Source organism: Amyelois transitella, chromosome 11 (assembly GCF_032362555.1).
Source record: "Amyelois transitella isolate CPQ chromosome 11, ilAmyTran1.1, whole genome shotgun sequence".
Classification (NCBI taxonomy): Eukaryota; Metazoa; Arthropoda; class Insecta; order Lepidoptera; family Pyralidae; genus Amyelois; species Amyelois transitella.
The window spans coordinates 6818890-6845164 of NC_083514.1; the positions used below are offsets into that span (position 1 = coordinate 6818890).

General features: G+C 36.7%; 1 protein-coding gene across 3 annotated transcripts in view; it reads left to right on the plus strand.

Annotated features, from left to right (window-relative positions):
• The first annotated feature begins 1532 nt into the window (after positions 1-1532).
• The window catches only part of LOC106134928 (protein-L-histidine N-pros-methyltransferase), a 54305-nt gene continuing 29562 nt past the window's right edge, over positions 1533-26275 (plus strand). Inside the window, exons 1-3 of one of the 3 annotated variants that reach the window (XM_060946598.1) lie at positions 1533-1639; positions 3869-4072; positions 21085-21275. In XM_060946598.1, coding sequence (XP_060802581.1) covers positions 1595-1639; positions 3869-4072; positions 21085-21275 — 440 coding nt within the window. In that variant the 5' untranslated portion in view covers positions 1533-1594. Of the gene's footprint in view, positions 1640-3014; positions 3135-3527; positions 4073-21084; positions 21276-26275 lie in introns of those variants that run through there. The other 2 variants (XM_060946597.1, XM_013335072.2) reach the window with 2 other exon arrangements.

Consider the following 26275-nt stretch of genomic DNA (forward strand, 5'->3'; position numbering starts at 1 on the left):
TGGGTGTTTCTGCGTGGCCCATGGGTTTTCATGTGGAAGCCATTAGTGATAAAAATAAAATAATTAATGTTAACGATGCCCTGCTCTTGTTCTGCTTTTGAGTGTCGTGTGATTATTGAAGAGTGAAAAAAATTTTTTGCCTAATTTTTTTCCCGGGGTATCCCGGGGTAGAAGGAACGACCAAAGGAATAATGAGTAGAATCCCAGAGAACAGAGGACGCTACCAGGAATATCGCGTTGAGGATAATGATGGTTACAAGTTACAAATACACATTGTACGCTACAATCACCAGTACCAAGCTAGCACCTGGCCAAGCTTAGAAGTACACCTACATAGGTGAGCTCTGCTTTAGACAAAGACATCCATGCTGTCTCTATAAGTGAAGACCATCAAGTCTCTGCCTGTGAGAATGCGGTTGCGGGTACAAAAACTATGCCCGGATTTTTAAATCCGGGCATAGTTTTTGTATGTTTACATTAAAATGGCAATTTTTATTTGTTAATTTGTTTCCAAATAAATTGGGTTTCAATTTAAATATTTTTTTAAAATAAACATATATTAATCCGTTAAATCGATATAATTAACATAAAAATTTCTATATCGAACTATTCGAAAATTAATCAAAAAATTTGCTTTTAGAGAATTATATGTCTCTTGTAACGGATTTCCACCAAAAACATTCAACCACACTGAATTATTAAAATAATAAATTTCATGCAACATAATTTACACAACAAAATTACAGGAAAACTTGTAATAGTCTCATTTATTGTAAGCATTGCGCCAATAGGCTCAAAGTGTGCGCTTTTAAAGCCATTTTTGGAATTAAAAAATAAGTAATGGTCTCAAAACACTGGGTGTTACGTTTGGCGATGGCTTGTAATTATTTTAAATGTCCCGCGCGTCTTGCGCGGGCGCAGTGCGCGGCGATGTTGGCCGCCGCAGGCTATCCGCTCGTGATCGTCGATCCATATTGAACGCACTTAAATGCACTTTGTTTTGTGCAATTAACATTATATTAAAACAAATAATTTATCGGTTAAATTATTTATCTGTGGGTAAGATCGTGAAGGGATTTTTATTCTTAAAGTCTATCTGTCTTTAACGTTTTCACGCCTAAACCGACTAGCTTGCATGAAGAGAGTTATGAATTTGAATGAAACGAAAGTGTGCAGGGATCATGGGAAATGGAAAAATACAGTCTCAGGTGATAAAAACAAAACAGCAATCAAAGATTCTATTCTATTGACGTGCTTTAATGAATGTATCTATGTACTATGCTGTTATTAACGGACTTGTACAAGTTGACAAGCTTGTAAGCTTGGAGACTAGTAACTTCAATATCAATGCCAAGATAACAGTATCTTTCTTAATACTGATTATAAAATAACGACAATAACGACTTTGATATAATACTTAAATACCAATTTACGAGTATCTATAGAATTATCTAAAATTCTAATTGTTATCGTAGTCGTAACAACAGATATCAGTCCGTTATTTTTATCACAATATTCGTTTATCAGCCATTTCAAGGCGAAACACGGAGGCAGACTTCACGTGCACAATACAAGTTTTTTTTTTCTAATAAAAATGTCCACCTTTCATAAACTGAAAATACCACCTGTTAGTAAAAACGTAAGTGAATTTTTCATTTTTTTACTCACATATCTACTTTGCACATAAAACTAAATTAATAAAAAATAAGTATAAGACTTACAAAAATATAATGTACATTTTACATGCAAACTGGCACTTGTTTGTTCTCTTTAATTTGTGCCTAGGTAGTTATAATCAGTGTGGCACGGCAGGAGTTCAGGCGTTTGCCAATAGATCTAAAGTCTAAGTTCGTATTACGCCATTACATTATTATTTTAATCTTCCCGCGCAATAGGCTATTTGACTGTAATAAAAATATACATTTCTTTTATGTCATCAGTCTTAATATTATTGTTTTGGAGCGATTTGTAATAACGCGAGATAAAAATATTGCATTATTTTAACAAAATCCGTCTCAGAAAATTAGGCTTTTCTATGCAGTTGTCACGTGACTAAAAACGAACGTGATTGGCTATTTCTATTATGACGTCAATTATCCATAAACAGACTGTGGATCGTACTGTTCCTTAGTGTTCGCTATTTTTTTTCAAGATTTTATAAGTGTTTGATCGCTCAGGATTACTCAGATAACATAGGTATTTAATAATGGAAACCAATTTCGCGAAAGCTGACAGTGGAAACCTACCAAAAGACTTTTGGTAGGTCCACTTTTGGCAAAAGTGGACCCAATTATGGTTGGCGTCTTCTTCAAAGACAATCCAGATTTCTATGCTGCCGAACTGAGGAATGTGAAAACATAAAAGTAAGTATATCTTGGTAACCACTAATCTTAGATCATGATCTGAAACCACTTCTTGCGAATATTCAAATCCATCGGCATAGAAAAAAACGATTTCGTAGGAGATTTTATTGTTGTATTTGTGCATTTAGGCACTGCACAACATTTATAGGAACTCATTTTAATAATTATCACACATATGACGTGGCACAAGTTAAATAAAACAAGAGAAAATCAAAACTTTTCGAAACATCAACAAGCTTTGTATGATATTTACACGAAATTTACGTCACTGCATGCCATGGCCGCCATATTGCTGAAAGTCGCGTTTTGGCGGCATATTTGAATATTGCATTTTCTTTTTCGATTATTTAATAAAATAGCTGTAATAAAGGCAGAAAAGTATTTTTGTAGGGCTCCTTATAAACAAATAAATAGCCTAAGATAGTTTTTAGAACTTTGTCAAATAGCCTATTGTAAAAAAGTTTGATTTATTTCAACGGCGTCCAAATCTATCAGAAGTGGTCAAGCGTAACGGTGACAGTGAACGGTCAGTCACGGCCAAGGTCGACCCGAGAAATACACCTGAAAACTATCGTAAATAACTTAATACCTTTCACTAAACATAACTTCTAAATCACTTAGAATATTTGGTCGTTAAGGAACTGACGTGCGAGTGAAATATTTATGGAAGTAAATAATTTTTGAGGCCTAATCACCAGTGAAATCAAAATGATGAACTCAATGTTAAGGGAAATTGTAGCGAGAGCTTCTGCTGAAGCTAAACAAGAAATGGTGAGTTTTTATGGACATTATAATAGTAAAAGTAGTTAGTATGTATTCAAAATTGATCTCTACATCAGCCTCCATAGCATGACACGCGTGACGCCGTTTTCATTACGCAAAAAACTATCGATGTGCCGTTCACGTCATATTAAAAAGCGATTAGTCTTTGCACGATTAAAACATGCCATGCTACAGGGGCAGCATCGCCTTTATAGTGATACAAACTCATTGATATTGTAACCCTCAATATAAATCTTCAGTTAGTTTTCTTACGATTTATTCCCGAATACTTACATATTAAAACCACCTAGGTACATATGTGAAAATTTCTTAACATTATCCATTTTTAAAATCAGGGTTCTCCGTAAATGTTTCTTGTCCTAACGCGTGACAGTGACACTTGCTACACTGACATTGACATTTGGCAACAAAACAATGTTTTGAATTGATGAGTTTTTTATTTCTACATGGTTTTTATAATTTATTTAACTTGTAGTGATAAAATAATAAGAATACCATTGAAATAACTTTTAACATCTTGTAATTATAAAGTACGCAAAAGAAATGTCCGAACTCTCGCCGAAAATTTGTAAATAACCCTCAATCATTGGTTATCGCAATGAATTGTTTATCAAATTATGATCATTGCATTACCTGTATTATTTTATTTATCATTGACTCTAATAAATCAAACCAAATGTATCTGCCACAATACTGATTTATTATATCCTTACTACATAAAGGAAGACTATCAAACCTGTGAAGGTGAGAAAAACTTTGGAAGACAGTTAAATAAGGAAAATCAAGCTATTTCCTCGTTAAAACTAGTTCAAAATACCAAAAAGATGTCATCGAATGGATTCTACAGGCCTAGAAGTGCTTTAGCCCGGGCTTTACAAGAAAAACAGCGGAATGATAGACATCTTCAGGAGTTTGACCAAGAAGAGGTAAGTTTTCAACATTTTTGATACCTGCATGATGTTTGTTGACCCCTTCTATACTACAGACTACAGAAAGGATTGTTAAAGTCCACGGACACACTTCTCAAATTACAAATGTTGAATTAAACCCAATTTATCAGACCAAGTGAGACATTTTTGAGTCTTGCATTTGTAAATGTTGTGGTTCTGTGGATAAAATAGTAGCACAACTTCAGTAAACACATCTCATATTATAATGACCATAGATAGATAAACTCTTTATTGCACCATGAGGGTTCAACATACAAAACAGCACAATACAGATAGAAATGGTATAGGCGGACTTATCGCTAATGCAATAAAAAATAAAATCTCTTCCAGTCAACCTTTGGGTAGAAGGAAACCAAACTAAGCTAAAAAATCTGCTTCAATAATCAAGCAAATGAAATTGACAAGTTTATTAACTAATTGTAATCAACAAAGAACAAATCTACAATGCTTATACAAGAGCATTATGGTTAGAATTGTAAATTAAGAAAAAAATTTATTTTTGATAAACTCCAGACCCTTTTATGTCAACAAATTAAAAACACATTAAGTTAGCAACACTTTTTTGACTACCTTTGTGGTGCAACAGTAGTACACTTGTCTATAATACAGTAGGTCCCATGTGGAAATCCAAGCCATGATGAGAAAACCTTCTTGTGATTGGACGTGTCTATGTAATCTATATATACTCGTATGTATTATATTCATAGTAGAATATAGTATTGTTCAGTTGACTTACTTAATACAAGTCTCGAACTCACTTCGAGACTAACAAATCTGCGTTATTTGTTCCCAATATTGGTATTTAGAATAGGGTCTTTGAAAAACAAATATAAATATGTATTATGTAGGTATTTGCTTGGGGGTATGAAAGCTGTTGGTTTCTAGGTTTACAACTTTACTATAAGGTTTAAGTGCTGCCAATTGCAATTTGTGTAATTACTGCTTGATTTAGGTTAATAGAGTAAGATATCTATAAAAAATAAAAATTAAATTAATTAAACATGTAAATTTACAAAGGAAAGGAAAACATGTAAAGGAAGTATGCAGAGATCGTGGCAAGTGGAAAGAGGTACTCTCTGCCTACCCCTCCGGGAAAGAGGCGTGATTTTATGTATGTATGTATGTAATTTATAATGATTAAAAGTGAAAAATAAGGTGAGAGAGGGTATTGAACATGTACAGTTTCAGAAGTGAGAAATTTAACTTTTGTTTAAATTGTGCAAGAAATACAGGGCATTTTTATTTTATCAATTTTAGACTGAAAGTTTATTTTCTTAATTTATATTGCACAACTCACCGAAGTTCTGGTAGTTCGTATTTTAATAACAACTTGAAAGTTCCGTAATTTTTTTACTACTTATACTATACAGCATCATATGCTTTACTAAACTTTGGCGCTTGTTTTTGGCAATCTGGCGCCGTTGATAACAAAGCGCTAAATCGGTAATTTAGCGCTTTGTCATCAATGACATCTAGCAACATTGTCGATCAGTCACTGTTTGCTGGTCGCCCGCACGCTGCACTGGTTTTGGTTGTTCAAGGTCTGTCCGAGTCGGTCCGACCGGGGTTGTACGACGTTGGCGACACGCTGCACGAGCCCTTAACCCTTTTAATATCTGCCGTACTTACACTATAAGGCGATAGTTTGAGACAGATATTGATTTGAAAAATAAATACGTAATAGATAGCTAACATTGTAAAAATAAGTACATTATTAGATTATAAGTACTTTGTTTAACAGTAAATAGTTCCTATAAGCAATCCGCTTCTCGTGAAACCGACCTGGGTTTGTTTCCAATGTTTGCAAAAAAACACGACAGTAGTTCTATTAAATAAGCGCTACCTAACGTTTGTTGGGCGCGTCGTTTGATTGCTGGATCCAATTTTATCAACCCGGGACATTCCCGCAATTCTGTATCAGCCACTCGGCCGGGATTTTCATACGTGGCGCACACGCAATCGGGCCTTACGTGTGCCTACTGCCTACGTAACGAGGATATATTTGCGTATGAAGAACACGAAATACCTCTGAATTGTGGAGGGAATAAGACATTCAACCCTCTCCCCCCACCGCCCACAGACCCCCGCGACCCTTTTAACTTTCATCTCTGTCGAGTGCTCCGTCCACATACTTTTGTTCTATTTGATCAATGTTATTAAAATGTCGCGGGCTCGCCGGATTATAAACATCTGACTATCGTATGAGCCCAAATACACTGAAAGTTTTTACAGTAACCGCAGTTCCCCGGGTATTATTCTTCCTTGTGTAGTTACTTACCCAGGTTAAATATTCGTTATTCCTTTTAAAGACAAAAAAAAACCGTTGTTAAAATTAACTGCGCCAATATCGATTTTACGTCTTCTCCTTAACAAAGTTTTGTTTTAAATACCCTTTTATTCCTTAATGTTTGAAATGGTGTAGGTTATCCTATGAATATATACAACGATTGCACTTATTTAAAACGTCTTATCACTCGCAGCTACAAACAACAGCTAATTTCAAAGAAGTACGAACCCCACCTTCGCATCTTGCCTAAAAATTCAATTAAATTGACCTGATTAGGAACACAATTATGCCAATACTAGAGGCCGCCCGCGACTTCGTCCGCATGGAAACCCTATCAATCCCGCGGGAACTCTGGGATAAAAAGTAGCCTATGTGTTATTCTGGGTCTTCAGCTACCTACATACCAAATTTCATGGTAATCGGTTCAGTAGTTTTTGCGTGAAAGAGTAACAAACATCCATACAAACTTTCGCCTTTATAATAGTAGTAGGATATTCCAAGTTTAACTAGCATTTATTGAATTGCCCATCAGAGACAAAGGTGGGCACCTTTGTCTTTGATACGTTTAGATATGTGTGATGACCCCTACGAACTCCATTATCTGGCCAATCTCTCAAACTGGATGATTCAAATAGGTCCTTCGACATAACGATTCATGTTTTCAGTTAAAAAATCATTTCCTCAGCCGACTTGAAATGGCTCGAACTATTCAGCAATAGTTTACATCTATGAGTAACATGCATAACAGTCACACGGTCGCACCGCCATTGCGCGTAATCACAGCTATCCATTCTGTTAAAACCAGCCGAGAATAAATTAGTTAAGTAGAAGCTTCCGTTAATCGTCGTCCGTGCTCGGTGGCGGTCGCTCGCTCTAAATGGATTAATTTATACTTATGAACGAGGACGTTTTCGGTGTCACGCGACGATAGGGTGATTGTTGTGATTGCTTCCTATGAACGCATCCTTTATTAAGTGTTTCATTTAAACTCTACTGTCTGTTAACACCGTTTTACGACTGCCATGTTAAAACAAATAGTGCTTCATCGTACTCTTTAATTTGGCGTCACGGTTGCGTCCTCACCTCTCTGGAGGAAACCGGTGTGCGCGTAAGTCAGGTGTTTACACGAAGCGATTCAAGTCTTACCTCCGCAACCTTTGTAGAATCTAACTTAAATCTAAGATTACGGTCCCACATCCAGTTGCCTGAATCTCACGATGATTTCCCTCACCGTAAAAATATCGGTTAGCACCTTCGACCAAGTATAAAAAAACTTACTCAAAAGTTAGCATTCAAAATAAAGTACAGAACTACAGAAAAGAGTCATTTGTGCATATACCGCGTTATGATTTGAAACTGAGCATTAAGCGAGGCTGGGGTGATTGTTTTGATTGTTTCCCATGAACGCATCCTTTATTTAATGATTCGGCAGCTAACTCGATCCATCGTTTCATTAAACGCTTTACTCTGTGATCTCTTAACACTGTTTTATGTCTGCCTACAATTTAATATGAGTGTTTATGTGTAATTAATCACAATTTCAAGAGTTGTCTTATACCACATTTGAAATTTTACGACTTTTCATAAATACAAGTCTTTTGAAGAACAACTTATTGCCTGCATATGCATTATGGATGGTTCAGAAATCTTGAAGTCAATAAAAAATTATGTTTATAAAGATGTCATTGATAATTACCACAGGTCACATCAAAATCCTACCCGAAAAACTCCAAAGCGCAAGATAACTTGGTTCTGTCGCAGTGTATCTTTGTCGATCTTGCAAATAAGAATGTAATGTAAGTACATTACATTCTTCAATATAGCTAAGGCTACAAAACATTTGGATTTTGGAATTGTAAATGGTGAACGCAACCTTTATATCAAAACCTAACAACGATGTTTTTAGATCAAAAAATATAAGGACGTCATCGATACAGTCGCCACGGACAGTACAGCAAGACACCTGAGTGTTGGCGGGCGCATCGCTCACTGCAATCTGTACATTATTTCTCCATTGTTCGCGTAACGAGCCTCCCCGGCGCACCCCCACCACCCCCCTCCTATACCCCCACCCTGCCTCAGGCGGTGGGACCTCGCTCGCGCCTTTCTTTTATCATTCCTCTCTTTATTTCCGAATGCAAATAATCCTCCACACGTGTGAGAACCGAAACCATTGTTCTCTCCCTCCCACCTCCATCGGGGACCTTGGTGACGCAATATTTTTCTTCAGTATTTAAGCATATATATAAGCTTTCAGGGTGCTTTCAGTTCACGACACATGAAAATTCATTAGCGAAAGATACATCGGCTGTCGTGACTGAGAGCGTTTGTTCATTGATTTCCAAATTGTTAGATTAAGAATTCATCATTTTGTTACAAACCGGAAAAAGTCGATCCCTGGTTACATCCCGTATTTTAAATGATCTGAATAAATTCTATTATAAATAGAGTACACAATGTTGTTGACTATTATTCATTTAAAAACTTCATTGAGCCTCAAAGCCTTCTATACTAGTCAACCTTCATAAAATAGCAATGATACCTTGTGTTTTAGATTAATTTTAGATCGAATAAAATAAATACATATATGTGACAGAATTGCGGGTTCTATGTAAGTCGATGCGAGGACAACCCTAGTAGCCGCGAGTGGAGGACAAACAGCTCGTTAGACCGCCGTCGGCCGGAAGGGTGGAGCGCCGCGATTCCCAAGAAAAACGCTAAGTGGGAAATCAATACGTATTAGGCGCGATATCGGACTACCCGTCATACCATGATGGATGAACGCGCCCAAACTTTCCGCACCAACTCTTATAATGACAATATACAAATTGACGTTCGCGGCCGCTTCCTAGCTTGTCGCCACTTACATTATGCAAACAAACATGGAAAAACTGATCGCCTCCAATTTTTGTATTAAAAATCTCAATTACGGATATGTTTTTTGTGCCTCATCTATCATGTGGCGTCGTGAGAAGGCGGTGCTCCCGTGAGTCAATCGTCGCGTCGAATAATGGCATCGCCTCCGTGACGTCTCACAAGGAGTGCGATATTGGAGTGGATCGACAGGCGGGAGTCACGACGCCTCTACATATTGAAAGCTATTTGGAATTTGCAAATAAATACATACATGCACTGCACGCGGCTCCTCCGCGCCACCTCGCACATCCCTGCCGCCTCTAAAATTGAAATCGTATTTGCCGATTCTCAGAGGCTAAGTTTTATTTTACATAGTTGAAAGGGGACCAAACTATTCTCAATATAAACAACTTTTCTTTGACACTCAGATTTAGTTTTTACTGCTCGTACAAGCACAGCAGCGAGCACAAGCAGTGTGTAATTTGTTATCTAAATTTTTGACCAGGGTATCTTGTGATATTAATTTAAAGATATAATAACTGTGATTTATATTTTCTTAAATTTCATTGTCAATATTATATTTATGGTTGGTAACTATTTGGTATTAGGTATATTGCATCCAGAAAATTGAATTGCGACCCAGTCAAAATGTATGATTTAAAGTAACTACTAAATATCACGATAACATACAAAAGCCATTTGCAACTTACTCGCTTGGGACATTCTACGTAGAAAGACGAACAGCAGTTTGTATGCTTTTACCTGCCTCGATCTTAGATTCGTCTTCTTTTGCATGTATCTCAACTACGCCACATATAAACAACTCTTACTTCCTTATATGGGTTTAATATCGCAAGATCTTAGACTACGTGACTATTAAATTTTTGAAATAAGATTCACCGGATTCGTATCAAAAAGCGGACGGGCCGCATTGCCAAAGGCTTCCATTTTAGATAATTTACCTGCAGTTGGCAAAGAATTTTAATGCGAACTATTTCCGTGTATAGTCTTACATGAGATTAAACTGGGGGTAGTTGGAGAGAGGAACGTGGGGGGTGTATTTATGTCACCTCGGGGACACGAACGCTCGCCCCTCCCCAATTATACCGCAGTAAAAGTCATAAAAAGACACCCGAAGTTTTTACACGAACCAAGAAGAGGCTCACGCGAAATTAAGAGGGGCGCCGAAATGTGAGATGAGCATGAATTTTTTATAAGCCCAGATGATGGTACGCCGTTTATGATGTCTTAGGCGGGATAATGCTCGCGGTGCACGCGCTCTTGTTTGTTCAGCTGAATCATTGATAAGCAACTTTATTGCCACCGCGACATGTCTAGTAAATTAATTACCAACAATACCAAAATTCAGAGTTACAAAAACTAGAGATGTTCGTGTCGCTTGAGAATTATCTCATCATGTAGTAATGAGAAATGCATAGTTCGATCCTGGGCTTCTTACGAGTATGGCTGTCATTTTATAATTTCTTGGCATAAGTCTCCAAACCTAAAAATGCTACAATGGTATGTGTTTATCATAAACTTCTTAAGAATTTTTTTTTTTCAATTCCAATTGCGTCGTAAATAATACTTTTATTAAACGCGATTTATGTCCTCGAAAGCAGGTCGAAAACGAGCCGAGGCCTGGTTAGCAGTCTCTCCTCGTTTTGTTCACGCTTGTATGAAACAATACGTACTCACGTTTAATTTCTTTTCACAATTGATTCTTTTATGAGTGTGTTTATTGAACTCACTCGAAATATGATAGCGCCATTTGTGAGTTTCGCAGCACTAAAGTGTAAGGTGTTATCGAAAAAGTCTGTAACTGTGACGAATTTGCCCATTACCGTATTGAAAGATCTCGAAGCTCCAAAAAAACACATACTAACAACAACAAACGAATAAAGTTTACTGGGAGACTCGATTGACCAACAAATAGAATTTGGTTGTATTGTGAAAAGAATTGTCGATATGAAAGTCGAAATTTCGTATCATGTAAAAAGTATCTAGAATTATCTAATTGTTTTTAGAAATGAATCATATACAAATATAGTGTAGTAAAACAGCATAATGTGTACGATGCACCCGTCTTTATGCGATACTGAGCTTCGCCTGGGCAGTGTGCGATGTTTAATTCATAAATCGCAAACACTTATTTTAACGCATTGCGTATAACTACTATCACTTGGCTGTGTCCGTACCGTAATAGTACTTTATGAGCACTCGTACAGATTAAAAATTGTAATGAGATCTAGTAATATTATATATACTTGTTTATAATCTAAATACAATTCAAGTGGACGGTCGACATACCTAAGTGTTTTATAGAGTTGGCAATTAATAGTTATTTATTCAGTTCTCATGATCCTTCTGTAGATCTTTCATCGTCCCTAGCCCGTGTAACTGGAACCGGTTCATCTAATGGTATCTATAAAATGGGCGTTTTAACAAATAAAAAGATAAACTCGTATTGGTAGGTACTTGATAACGCTAAGAAGAAAATCTCCATTGTACTAGCAAATCTCAGATTCTTTATAGCAACACATTAAGAATTATTAACACTACCAATTACGAGTACCCATATTTCGGATGTAATATTTGCATGAGTAACTAATACGTGCAAAACAAATTTAATGCTACATGTAATCTCCATAGAGAATGACGGTTGTCACCTCTCGTGCAGGCACGTCGTAAACTGTCAACGTAAGAGAGGTGTCTCAGGGTACCCTTGCGATTGAGTAAGTAGCCGAGTTACCCGAGCGTGCGTGCCTAGCCGGCCTCCGGTCGCGGCTAATATGATTATGACAGCGCTACGTGCCAGCTCCGGGAATCCTCGCACAAATATTCATTAATCTTTCACGGTCCGACGTCCGCCGCGATGGAGATTTAATCAGATTAAGGATCATCTTTTTTGCGGGAAAAGTCATGCCCTTTTGTTGCTACTCGGACGTCGCTCACACTTTTCGGCAAAATTTATGACGGCCAATGTTTGCTCTGAATGTAAAATTTTTGGTAAGGGTAATTCTTTTTTGTTTAGTCGAGTGTGCGAATAGTGGCGCCACCGCGGCGACTGTTGAGGCGACCGCGGGCCGAGCGATCGCCACGCAGTCTACCGGGCCCCAGACCGAGTCGCCCGATGCGCTTTTATGACCGATATCTATTTTGCTATGATCTCAACTACCGTTTTAGGGATATATCGCTAGTAAAATAAACCAAAATTTGATTGTTTTTCGAGTATCTTCGTCGTAACACAACTCTTTTTTTGTGTAAAAATAAGTGTTCAGAATCAATTGAAAATAGTGTCTTATTTTTGTTTTTACACAATCATGAATAAATATCCGACATTTTTCTAAAAATCTTAACACTTAAATGGCGCGCGGCGAACAGTCCGTTTGATTCGTAGATAGGGCGCGGAAGGCCGAATAAAAAGTAGAATTAAGCGCGGCGAAACGCGCGTAAAATTATTTTACCATTGTATGCAAATCAACGCCGGTGTGATTATTTTATTTCCTAAGAGGTTTGGAGTATAAATCTCGATCAAAAATAAACCAGTCTGCAAAACTCTTAGCCGATAGGTTGGTGTTTAAATGCACGTACCTACTACCTCAACTTTTTACGCAATGTTTATCATTCACTAATGGTTGATTTCAATAACATATCTGTTCGTTTCCCCGGCCAGAGGAACACATTAATTTATTTTTAACAAGTTTTCTTAGTATACAGACTTATGGATGTTTTAATGAAGCCTTGTGAAACTATATTTAAATTGCAAAGTAAACTAACGATCTAATAGCACGCAGTTAGCTACTGTGTAAGAATATGTTGTGATGCTTATAATAAAGTTGTTTTACGACTGAAAATCCAAGTGCGGAGGTGGTGAAGAGTCGTAAACTTAAGAGCTCAGTCAGACGTACAAGAAATGTATGAATGAGTAAATAAATACAACGAAAGTTGACAACAGCGAGCTTCGCGGACGTTTACAGTCGACAAAAAGGTCGTACGTGCCTGCCGAATGTGGAAATAAAATAGCTGCCATTTTTGATGAATTCTGCAGTGACAGCCGCGTGTCAGCTCACTCGGCCCGGCAATCGTTTGGAGTACCGACCAAAATATCTCGTTCACCTAAAATGGCTTTCCTGTATTATATGCAATTTATGCGAATAAAATCAACCTACTTATTATGAATTCATGTAGGTACCATCAATACGTGCATCAAGGATGCATTATTCTATAATAAAATTTAACAATTATCTACATACTTAAGTAGATACATAAATATGTTTTTACTAACATCTGACCTTGCACTTGAATGCCCAAACGTTACCCGGTTGGAGAATAACTATTGTTTTCTATTAATCCTCATTACAAAACCAACTTTAGTGCGAATTTTCTTCATAAAATTTTCCATACATTATTGAACAACTGGACAATCCGATCTCATGGTCATAACATTCTTGACACTTAAGCGGGATGAGCGGCGGCCATCTTGAATATAAACGCATAACTCATTTATTAAAAGGAAACGCGTTGCGGGGTCTAATGAAAGTTGGCGCAGCAAAAACGCAGCTTTGTCAGGAATGTGTCGCCCGCGCGTTCTGAGACGTGTACAGGCTATAAAAATACCTCGAGGAGAGACCCCGGCCTCCGCGCCCCTCTTCATTTCTTTTTCAATCAATTCAATCAACGCCCGCCATTCGATTGGACTTTGACGGCCGAATTTTGAGGCATTTCAAGTAATGTACCCGTATTGTAAGGTTAGAATAGAAGGTGTGTTGTGGAATATAACATGTTTTTTTTTTTAATTTCTCCTTAAATCTGTCAAAATTATTCTTGATTCAACTTCTTAATTCAACATTGGCGCCATTCTCTCTCAGCTTTGATCAATGGCAGCGAGTCCTATATTTCCAGATCGATTTCGTCTGCATTTACTATGCGCCGCTGTTCAGCTAGTCAGTAAATCTTTGAATAAAAAATGACACTTTTCGAATCCATTGACTTTCGTAACGGAAGTGTGAATGCCATCTGCTCTACTTTCTGCGCGTAGTCTTTCTTTTCATACGAAATAAGGTAGATTCGGGGGATCAAAATTGTTTGACAAATTCGTTATCATCAGTGAAATATTTTAGTTCACTTTAGTTTAATATTATTTAATTTTGCATTAAAACTGACACCTGAATTCTTTGAAACTAATTGAATTTTTAACTTAGTATTGGCGTCCAATTGAAATAGCGTCAATAGACCAGTACCAGCCGAAAGTTTAGTAATCGAAAAACAACATTTATTTTAGAATGTATAAGAAACACTTTTTTATTTATATGGAATGGTAATCGAAGATTGCCGGTAGCTTTTTGTCGCTGTTAATTTTGGCGGACAATGGGTGCATTCGGAGCCCGCGTCCGAACAATCGCCATGGCGTGAGCTCGCTTAATTGCTCCACCGAATAATTTCGATTCCACAGACTGTATAAAGCCAGTATCCACCGCAACATCACGACTGAATGCGGACTTCACCGACCGAGCTATTTATTGGAATCATTATTCGATTGATTCGATTGTGCTGTCCATCGCTATTGTTACAACCTTGTCACTTTATGTAGTATGTAGAAACATTTGAATTATGAGAAAGTTGTGTTTCTATTCTGTTTGATGTGTGTGACACATTATACAGAGCAGAGCAGCAAATTGTTATAATAGCGATCTAATAACTAAAACGGTAAACGATAAAAACTAATACGGTATTAATATCTAAAGCCCGAACATGGTAGGCAGTCATTAACGACCACTCTGACGTCAAAAAATCTCACATAAGAGCCATCAAACTTCATATGGTTTCAAAATCACGCCTCGATTGAATAAAAGTGGCATCAACTCACGTTTCAACAGATGAGCAGAGGTGACCCATAGTTAACCTGGAGTTAATTTAACAGTCCACCTGGGTGGTACCAGCGACGATACTGTCTCGAGACATAACGGCCGGGTTTACGATCAAATCGGCCCAGTTGGTGCTTAATGTAAAACCAGTTTAAATACACTCGTAAATCTCTCGAACGCGTGCCCACACTCACATGACGTTTTGTCTCATATACCACATTGTGAATTCTTTTCGTTGCATCAGAATTACGCTTCATGTGTGGTTGGATACCAATTATAAACCTATTTTTTTTTCGTCGGAAATTTTCTGTACCATGCTGCCTTGAGGATAATCGAAATTCATAAATTTCTTTTTCTCACAAAATTTTTAGACAGTGTCAAAATCTATCATTTCCATGGCTGCACTTTTGCATTGTAAAAAAATAATGATTCTTCTCAATAAAACAAAAAAAAAAATAGAGTATTGCGTACATTTATTTCATTGGCAACAAACTCAAAGTGAAAATTATATTTGATTGAATTTGTAGACATTGCATTCCCATGGCGCGGCGACGCGGAAATAGCAGTGCAAATGAATCTGAATGGCATTATGGCCGGAGATCACGTTGGCCCATAAATCGCAACCCCCGATAGAACAATTAAAAGACGAGTTTAAAACAATTACGCAACAGTGGCCCCGGGCGGCTCGTGATGCTGTTCACCATAGACTAAACTGAAACAGTGAGGCTACACTTCGGAATGTTAATTCGTCTTTTTTTTTAATTCTGCGAAGGAATGTCGAATTATAAATTTTAGAATGAAAATTAAAATTTCTACTGTATTGCCTGTTAAAATGGTGATTGGCAAATTTGTTTTCTACACAAAAATATAAAAACACTCAAAAAAGACTAAAAAAACATATTTCTATAGAAAAAGTAAATTTGAATATTTCTTTTTTATGTGTGCTGTTTCTCGGTGTTCTATGAGTTAAATTTTTCTTACAACTCTCTCTCTCACCTTTGCTTTAAGTTTTAACTTTGTTTTACATTAGGTATGTATTTTAGAGTATTTTCTCAATTTCTTAATCTTTGCTGTTCCTAGCTAGTATAGTCATACATTAAGCTAAAACCTATAGATTGTTAAATGCATATCTGATAGAATGCTTTATTGTTTAGTAGCTCTGTCGAGTGTTAATCGAAGTCAATTGTTTTACAGCAATAAGTCATGATGTATGTGTGACTGTGGGATTTAATTGAGAATATCTATGTTTTGCCCCCAAGCCTTCCGCTTCTATGTACTCTATGCTAATCCACTACAGTTTTACTCATTATTTCAATACTTTAGAATGAATACTTTAATATCGATTGAAAAGTTACTAGCCACTTTCAGGTTCCTTACTTATTTTAAAATGGCGCTTATGATCATTTTCTATCTTGTTCAATTTACTTGCTTATTCCATAAAAAGCTACTCATATATAAGTATTGACATAATAATGAAAATGTGAAGAATCTCACCCTTTTTATTTACTTATTCAATCATAACATTGTTAATGGTATAAACAAGTAAATTTAGCAAAGTAATACAAACTACGTGACATGTTATTTCTATTAGATACGTGTGTACTTAGTGGGTCCGTATAAGGCGGTCTCATTTCTCCAAACACGTCTCGTCCAGAGTCCAGCCGATCTGCATCCCGGCTGATCCCATTTTAATGGAGCGCCCGGCAAACAAGCTCCGAGCCGCTTACCGGGAAATCCCGCGGGATCCTATGCACCACTTAGCTTGAGCGTACAATGTTTTATAGTACAGCTCCCGTAAGCACTTCATACGTTACGTACTTTAGAAAAGTAAATCATAGTGTTGGAATAGAACTGTTACTTGTATGATATGGGCACTAAAGAAATTTTAATGGGAGTCAAAAGAGGGTGCGCTGTTAGAGCAAGCTACCGCATCAGCAGCGCACTTCTGCCGTAATTCGGCTCGTATGATCGAAAGGTTGGTAGAGGCATTAGTGGTGGTGGGAAAGTGTTACTTGTGCGCGATCTTAATTCGCTGTCATAATCATAGATGATAAGGTGAACTTGTAGACGTCTTCTTTTGGATTATTTGAACAGGTTTTCTTTTTTTACTATTATAGTGTTCATGATATCATTTTATATTCTCTTCTCGTTGATCTTATTTTAAGAATGTACCTACAAACAAACTATAGGATATATGTGAAGGTACAAATATATTAAAATATCTTAATCTAGTGGAATAATTTGAAATACAACGCTACTACCTTTGACCACATGCTAGTATGCAATGACGCATAAAGCACGTCTGAAGGAACCTGTATTTAAATGGCGGCCGTCCAACATTTATTTCACACATTTAAACGGGAATTAATCTGGCATTGTGCGGGCAAAGCGCGCTCAACGTTAATATTTCGCTTCGTATTGACAATATGCTCACACTAAGAGCTTTGATTCATTAGCCCGAGGCGAACGACCGGCGTATAAAGGACCTGCATCCCTGCATTCGTTCCATGGATGCACCTCCGCTGACCTGCGCGCTAACGAGTCAACACGGGATAATGAACGCATTCAAAAGGCTATGACTGGCCGAAAGCGAGACAACACAGACACGTATCAAAACATTTATAATCATCTGACCCGAAGACAGTGCGAAAACTGTAACCCACATTAGTATATAAAATAAACAAGATCGACGCGGCCTCGATAGATCCATTGAATAAATCATTCCCTATTTGTCTTCCTTAACAGGTAGATTTTTTAAATGAACAAATTTTTATTCATGCAAATCTAACTTTACACGAGCAGAAAATGAATCCTAAACATGATTCTCATAAATAAAATCGAATTGGGTGGGTACAGTCTACGGTGGTTGAAAACAACAAGGAAGCTAACCTTTTTTCCGTTGGCTTATGAATTCTAGATTATTATAACGTGACTTGGCCGTTTTACATATTGAAATCAAGGACGTCAATAGACCGATTGGACGACCGTCGTCGCTCGTTTGGCATAAATAATAAACAATTCGGCTCCACTGAGGTGTTATTTTAGGTCAGCGTTATACATACAAATGAAAAACAATGATTTTAGGTTACTCTTTAAAAATAACGGTATGTTTATAATATCACTTGCGCCGTTTAGAAAAATCATTACACATCATAGATTTTAAAGTTAAGTATGATAATTTAGTGCAGCTAATTTTGAGACTTTCGGTAGGTGTACTTGGTGACTTTACTGATGCCTACTTAAAAAAAAAATATATAATCATCGGCAATTGCTCAATATTAATCGATTACGGTCATTCAAGTTTATAACAAAATGGTTAAAATACAATTGGTCTTTACCGTCATCATTATTGGGATCATCATCAGCCGACGTACGATGTATTGAGTATCAACAAACAATCCTTAAACTTCGGAATATCATCAATGACGTCAGCATTCAAAAATTTTCCACTATTGGTATTCTGTCTGGAGGATTCGCCCGAGTCCCGTGCTGCATGCAGGCTATTTTAAATGGAAAGACGGCACATTGCATAATCACCAACGTGATTCGTTATCAGTATTCGGTACTAAATATTTATTTCCCACCGCTTTTTTACGATCCATTTTTTTATTGTACTCAAGTATTGCCTTTATTTTCTGGAATAATTTATATGGAACTGGTAATTTGTTAATCTTCTTTTTTATCAATATTCTCATTACATACAAACATATATACATAAAATCACGCTTTTTTCCCGGATGGGTAGACAAAGGCTACATCTTTCCACTTGCCACGATCTCTGCATACTTCTTTCACTTCATCCACATTCATAACTGTCTTCATTCAAGTTCAGCTGTTTCGGGTACTGTTGACCCGACGCTTTACCAGGTCGGCCTTAATTTGATAAAGATAAGTTCGTCTAGGCCTTCCCACTCCGACGTTTCCCTCCACACTCACCTTGTATATTTGCTTAGTCAACTGCTTTTATTAATGTTCTCAATAATAGGTATTAATTTATATTTCAATATGAAACTTTTAGAATCACAGTGATTCAAACCGTTGACTGACATGCTACCTGTATGAATTCATGTTGTAAATCACATAAATAAACTTATTAAACAAAAAAATGTTTAAATGCAATCACGACGAACCGTTAAAGCATAAGCATCAAAATGTTTGTTTTTGAACGTTCTCAAGGTAGGTACCAATTTAGTATTAAATCCTCTCACGATGCGTCGCTGATGGATCTCTAATGACGAGGGCGCAGTGTGGGTTCGATTCCCCGTGACGATTGTTTCAACTACCGGTTTTAGATAATTATTTGGGATCCGTAAGATTTTTGGTGAACAACCCAAACTTGTCGACGATGGTTTACAAAGTATTGCAACTTTTTGTCGTACTTTAATCTGTGAACTGTTTAAATACTAATCTAATTAAGAGCAATCTTTCGATAGAGATCATATTTTCAACTTCAGTGAATACGAAATTCTGGCACCGTATGTTGTCATAGATGTTTCTGGAATATTTGATTCTCTTAATAATTGATTTGCTTCACATTAAGATAATTTGCAAAACTTGACATTAAACTGCTTCTTTACGAATATTTGCCAGATCAATATTTTTTCTCTATCATATTTCATTGTATGTTCCTTAATTGAAAAAATAAATTAAATATTGTAACGGAACCATTCTATGTCTTCCCTAAAGAATAATCGGCCAGTGTAGGTACCTGTTTGATTTTAATATAAAGACAGATCGGGCATTAATTAAAGCGAGCTGAAGAGTTCGCGTCCGGCCGTCATTACGTACATGCAGAGGCGAGAAGTTTTTTTTAATTCGTCATTATTCTGTGGCGTAAAGAAATGTTAATTCGAGGCAGCGTGAAATTAACAGCGGCCGCGTTTGCTTTGTAGGGCCGCGCCGGCTTAGCTTAGACGCACACGGATTACTCACGTCAGCTACAAAACGTCGCTAAGCTATGTGGCAAACTGAGATTTATATGGTTTCAGGGATAGTCTAGCAACATTCTGCGTTATGTCAGTAATGTTCTTTTCTCGAAATATTATATATTCTATCTTTTAGGTTAGGCATCAAACTTCAAACTAATCTAAGAAATTAATCATCTAAGACAGCACTCAGTACAAACAAACACTTAAAACAAGTAGGTAATCTACTATTACTGAAAACCACAATAAACAGCTTACCTTATTTTCCAAATTTGATTAAATGTTTGATGCTATTGACATGGCTTTTTATAAATAGACATTACATACAATATCCACAGACATTCAACCATCATTAACACGACCACAAGGATCTGTCGGATTTTTCTCACGTTTTGTTTATATCTAAAAACTGCGACATTTTGTAGCTGCTACAATTGCTCCGTGTACGACGAGACTTATACACACAACAGTGACGACTCGGCCCCATGCTCCTTTCATACTATGCTCTCTTATTTGCACTCGATTACTCTTTTTGTACACTTTCATTAACCAAGGATTGTTGAACATCAATTTACAAGTCACAATTGTGATTTAGAATATGAAGTGTGGCTGTTTTTTAATCGCATCGTACTCTAGTCATGTGTCGTTGTCCGCAAAAGCATTCTTCGTGACGTTCGACGGAGCAATTACGTTAATTTTAATGCATTCGCCGGTCACAAACTGTTTGATATTATCGTTGTCATACATACTCGTATTTAAACTACTGGTTGAGAAAAGGGTAAACAATAAATTGAATCTTATAAAGGTAGGTATAGTTTGTTCCGCCGCTTCTGCTACATTTGCGCTTTGACAGCGGTAGATGTTGATGTCATTAAGTGATATCTTGTATTGTATTGTTTCTATTTCTGTTTTTCTAAGTCGAGGTATCGTTGAAGACAAACTAAAGTTCTGATTTTAAAGCTGATATCAAATGGATCCACACACATTTCGTGGTAGCAGATTAACAATTTGGTATTCATTGGCACCATATAGACAGACTTAATTTTGTTGCAGTGGTACCGCGTAGAACAGAACGGCCTAAGCCCAGAGCTGAAGAAGAAGTTCGTACAACTACATCCCGATGAGGAAACCAAGGAGTTCCTGTCGTCGTCCATAGACAAGTCTTCGTGGGTCTGGACACAGATCTGGTACCTGTTGGCGAAGGCTGTGCTCAGGCACTTCTGGTCCATCACCGATATCAATGGGTAAGTTATTCGTCCTGTAACATTTTATAAAACGTTTCGTGAATCACTTTTTCCTAATGTTAGAATCTAACAACATTGTTTTCAAATCGTTTTTTGTGTTAGCGAAGTGTAATTAATTGAAACATTTCCGAACCTTTCGAGTAGCGAAGTGGTGTAATAACCATTTATTTACACAAACCCTTATGGAATATGCTACGCTCTCAGCAGAGATATAGGCAAAAACTATTGGTTTATGTCTGATTACAATGGGTAAGTAGTCCTATGTAAACCAGTAAATATAAGTACTATATCAGTACAATTTTCATATAAGATGTTGAAGTCAGAAAGATTTCAGAACGAATATACTTACAGTTATTCTGTAAGAAAACAACATCTCACAGGTAAGTCAGGAAGTATTGTGATGAATGTGTTTCTCATAGTAATGTTGGATTATTTGCGAAAGCTGAAAATCTACCAATACGCGTAATCCTACCCAATTTCAATTACTATTCACTCATCTATCTTCAGGTCTTCCTACCTGCCAATTTTTTGATATAGCAGCACATCATTTGCTTCAAACACATCAGCCAAACTTTTTAATTTAACTGTAATGAATCATTTCTTTCACAAACGATGAATTGCCTTTTGAATAACGACAATGGAACGTTATTAAGTGCGTTCAGATTCGTCCAATTACGCCAATTACAATCTCCCGGTAGCTGTAAGCGTACGAGTACGTACAGTGGGCTACATAGAAATCTATACCACATACAATAGGTCTTACATACGTATGTGTTATTCTTTTCTATGTGACCCACTGTACGTTCGGTACATTATTTCCTCATCCATTGTGTCGTATCTGCACAAATTAACTAATTTGAGTTGTCTAGGGATGTGTCGACGTCGATGCTATCGGAAAATTTTATTTTGCGTCATCTTGTTATATTGACCCTTCTCCTTAATATGTTTAAAATTAAATTAGCACTTTTTTTAATATACTATTGCTGTCCTTATTTCCTTTAATATTTTTTAAGCTTATGATATGTTTATCGAGCAGGTTATTCCTCCAATTGAACTGCTCCAATAACGAAAAAATCAATAAATGTCACCAACTATCAAGGCAAACATCGTCTTTCTCTTTCAGCTTTCCGTATTCCCTGTTGCACCCTTCACCATTATGCTTCAGAACAGTACACCTGTAATAAAAGAGTGATATTCAACGATACTAAATCAATCGATATCGATAGCACATCGCACATCACTGCCCGCGTCCGGAGCTCTGTGAACGCACTGAAAGCGATCACGGCGGGTGTCTATAGCGCTCCACTAATAAATAATTTAAATAAATTGACGGACGAGATTTACTCATTGGCTGTTTCCGTTGCTCAATTACGCTTTATTTATCACTTGCTACTCGTCGACCAAAGACTCCCGCGCCGGTTTCTTAGTTGGATAACGCGTTGGGTGCTACAATTTATTTAAATCTTCACCTGTATTTCAGCTCAAATTTATATATGCGACGCACGTCCCATGATTTGACTTGTAAAACCAGAAGGTTGGTAGATTCATAGGTGGTGATGGGATATCTTTGTATACTTGTACAGTCTTAGGTTTTGTTGGATATACATACAATTTGCCATGTTTCTTAAAGTGCTATATTATTATTTATTTTAACTTTCTCTCTGCAAAGCCGACGTACAAGTATCCTAAAATTAACAGTTATAATAGTCCCAATTTTACAGGAAGAAAGTCCTGAAAATTTTCCAGGTTCTGAAGTTGATTAAAAGTAGTTAAAGTAGAAAATAAAAATATCATCAGTTGTGGTTAAATAAAAAATAGTAATTTTTTTTATCTCTTTGCAATAACATTACAATTATTTACATTTCTTCAGGCAGAGGTCAGCTGCCCTGAAACTGTTGTAAAAATTAAGGCTTTACTTTCAAAATTATTCTAGTCAGATGAATGACTCAATCAACACTCTGCCGCCGCTATTGACTTATCCGGTCTAAATAGCTAAATTAATATATTTTCAATGAAATCCAATTTAAGCTTTGATTTTTATTTATGTACATCCTCTTTAAGAATATTGTTGTTAATTTGCTGGTTCCTGTGTTTGATTGACATCACATTGACTTGTAAGTGACACAAAATTTGGTGACAATTTGTGCTCGTGGATCGTTAAGGGATACTTATTTTCATATCCAGTCTCTTAACATAAATACTATAGACTAAGAACGACCAATGTGGTTTCCGGAACTTTAGATTACCACTCTTCCTTGTCGAGGTCGTAAGAGACGATTAAGGGGAAAAGCACTTTCACGGAGTACGGAGCGCAGGCTTCTCACCTAGAGGATATGCCAGAAAGATGTAGTTATGTAAAAAGTGGTTAATTATTTGCGAAGACATACATGCATACGTTAAATCGTACTTTTATCCCTTACCGAAGTAAACAGAGCAACAAGACTCGATGTCCACATTTGGATTATAATCTAGCCAACTGTGGCCTTCGGAAATAATGAAATTAGAGTCAGAGATAATGACGGTGCTACGCCATCGCCAAAAATAATCTTCTCAGTGTAAAAGCCTTGATTAGGTAACTTGAACAGTATGCACAGGAAGAGAAGCAATTAGCACCCACTATGTGTTTATTGCCACCAGACCAGCTTATAAGCTTTTTATAATAAAAGTATGGAAGGATTTTAAACCACATTAGATCATGGTTTCACATCTTTTGCCTGAATGGGCATTGTGCAGATTTCTTCATGTTTTCCTTCACAATAAAAGCACATTAAACTTTGAATTTCATGAAGTGTCATGCTAAAAAACAAAGACCGATATGTTCAATGAATGGTAGTATAAAAACGTCTCCACCAATATATGCTTAATGAATAAGCGATACAAGCCTATTAATATCTTTAAAAAATGATGCCTATAACCATTATTGCAATTTAATTTGTCAAACAGACTTCAATCAGCGCCTTGCCATAAAATAATGTTATTACAGAATTGACAACGCTAAGGCGCTGGAGATTTGCGTACTTTGAATCTTTTTAGGTACAAGTGTCAGAAGTCGAAATAGGAAATCCTGCTTCGACTTCTGACAACAAACATGTTGTTCTGTATTCTTCTTCTTCCTGACATGAGTCCCGGTTACATCCACAGCTCTCTTCAGAAGAGTCTGGGGGCCTTTTTGACTATCTATGATGCTTAAACTACATTATTTCGAAGCAATAAGGTCACAAAATCAACCTATTTAAAACGAGCTCTACTTAAATTCATTTGACGCCGGCAACGAATGATAATAATAGAAAACTACAGTTAATTAACTGACTTAGTTTTTAATTTGACGTCGAAGCACATAAACATAACAAATAAAAAGTGAATCGAAGTTACCCACATCGATAGTTTTGTATGAAAAGAGTGATCATGGTGTGATGATGATTATCGTATGCATGTAGGTAGGTAGTGAACAAGGTATGCAGGGAATGTGGCAAAGGGAAAGATGTAGTCTGCGTACCCACCCGGGAAAATAATCTGTAGTATCTGTAGTATATTTAGAGTATCTGCTTAAATGACAAAAATACTGTTTATATCGCAGTATTTTCTACTCTCTCCATCTTTTGTCGTCTCGTCTCGCAGACATTCATTGACACGAGACAATAAACTGCCGAAAGCAATCGGTGGCTCGTTCGAATTTCGAATTCGACACAAGCCGATCACATGTCACAGCGCCGATTCCGATTTTCGATTTACCGTAGTGAGTACCTACATTCTTGCGAACATACATGCGTCTTGTACTTATTACATACATACCTATTACATTTTAAAGAATTGATTTCATTAGATTGATGGCTACTTACTTGGGGTCGGACTAGACAAGGCGCCACATGTAGCCAATGAGTAAAATCCATGTTTAAAAGTCTTGATTGAAATTTACTTCTTTTGTGAATGTTGTCAAAATAATGTCTTAATAATACTCTTTATCGAAAGGACCTGATATAATTAACTTAATGCTACTATCTCATAAAATAATACGTCCATCATTTACTCATTCTTCCTTCTAACTTTAGTCCCGGTTGCATCCTCACCACTCTGGAGAGTGTCCTAGGTTTTATGCCTTTGACTATGGATCCCGGATTGGATGAGTCAGGTTTTTATCCATCCATCAATTACTAAAAGCAACAATATAAATGCTTAATCTTACGATTCTTTATATTTTTTCAAACACCCTTGAGGCGACAAACTGACCATAAGGAAAATAACTTTAATATGTAAATATGTCCATAAAGACCCCACATCCAACATTAACGCTGTTATTGGAGACTTTAATTACCGCGACCTTCTTAAGACGAGAGTTAATAATGCAGAAATACCGTATAATTATATTTCGGTCGCCATCAACGTGCATGTTCTTGTTTTTTATTCGCGTTACCTCTTCTGTGCTTGTTTTAATAACTTTAATAAGGAGCCTTAAGAATCTCATATCTTATGACTTGTTATTTTGGTGAATATGAAAACATTTTTGATGCTCATTATTTAGCTTGATTAATTTCGTATTACAATGTAATGAGCAATTTTCTTTAAAGCAATAACCGATCTGATAAACTTTGCAGTTTAAGCAAGTTATATCTAAAGTAATCATCTATACTGTAAGCTTGAATGATACAAAAGCTATATGTGCAATGTTCTAAGAACTACTAAGTACAGCAGCATCTATTAACTTAAGAATAAAACGAATTCATTATTGAAAAAAAAAACACTAATGGTGTGGTAAATAAATGTTAACTAGAACACATTATCAAACAAAAACCTCAAGTGAAACAAACGCCGTCGTACAAACAATTTGTGGTTGAATTCTCCGGCGGCTATCATAACATCTTAGTATCACGTAATGCGAATTTATTTATTGTACGCACTAAACCGCCGTGTGGTCCTTACTCCTTGTAGCGCGGCGGCCACTTTTCAAACAGGCCAGTGCGATGGCTCGATAGTGTACCATTAGCGCGAAGAGTCGCGCCGGC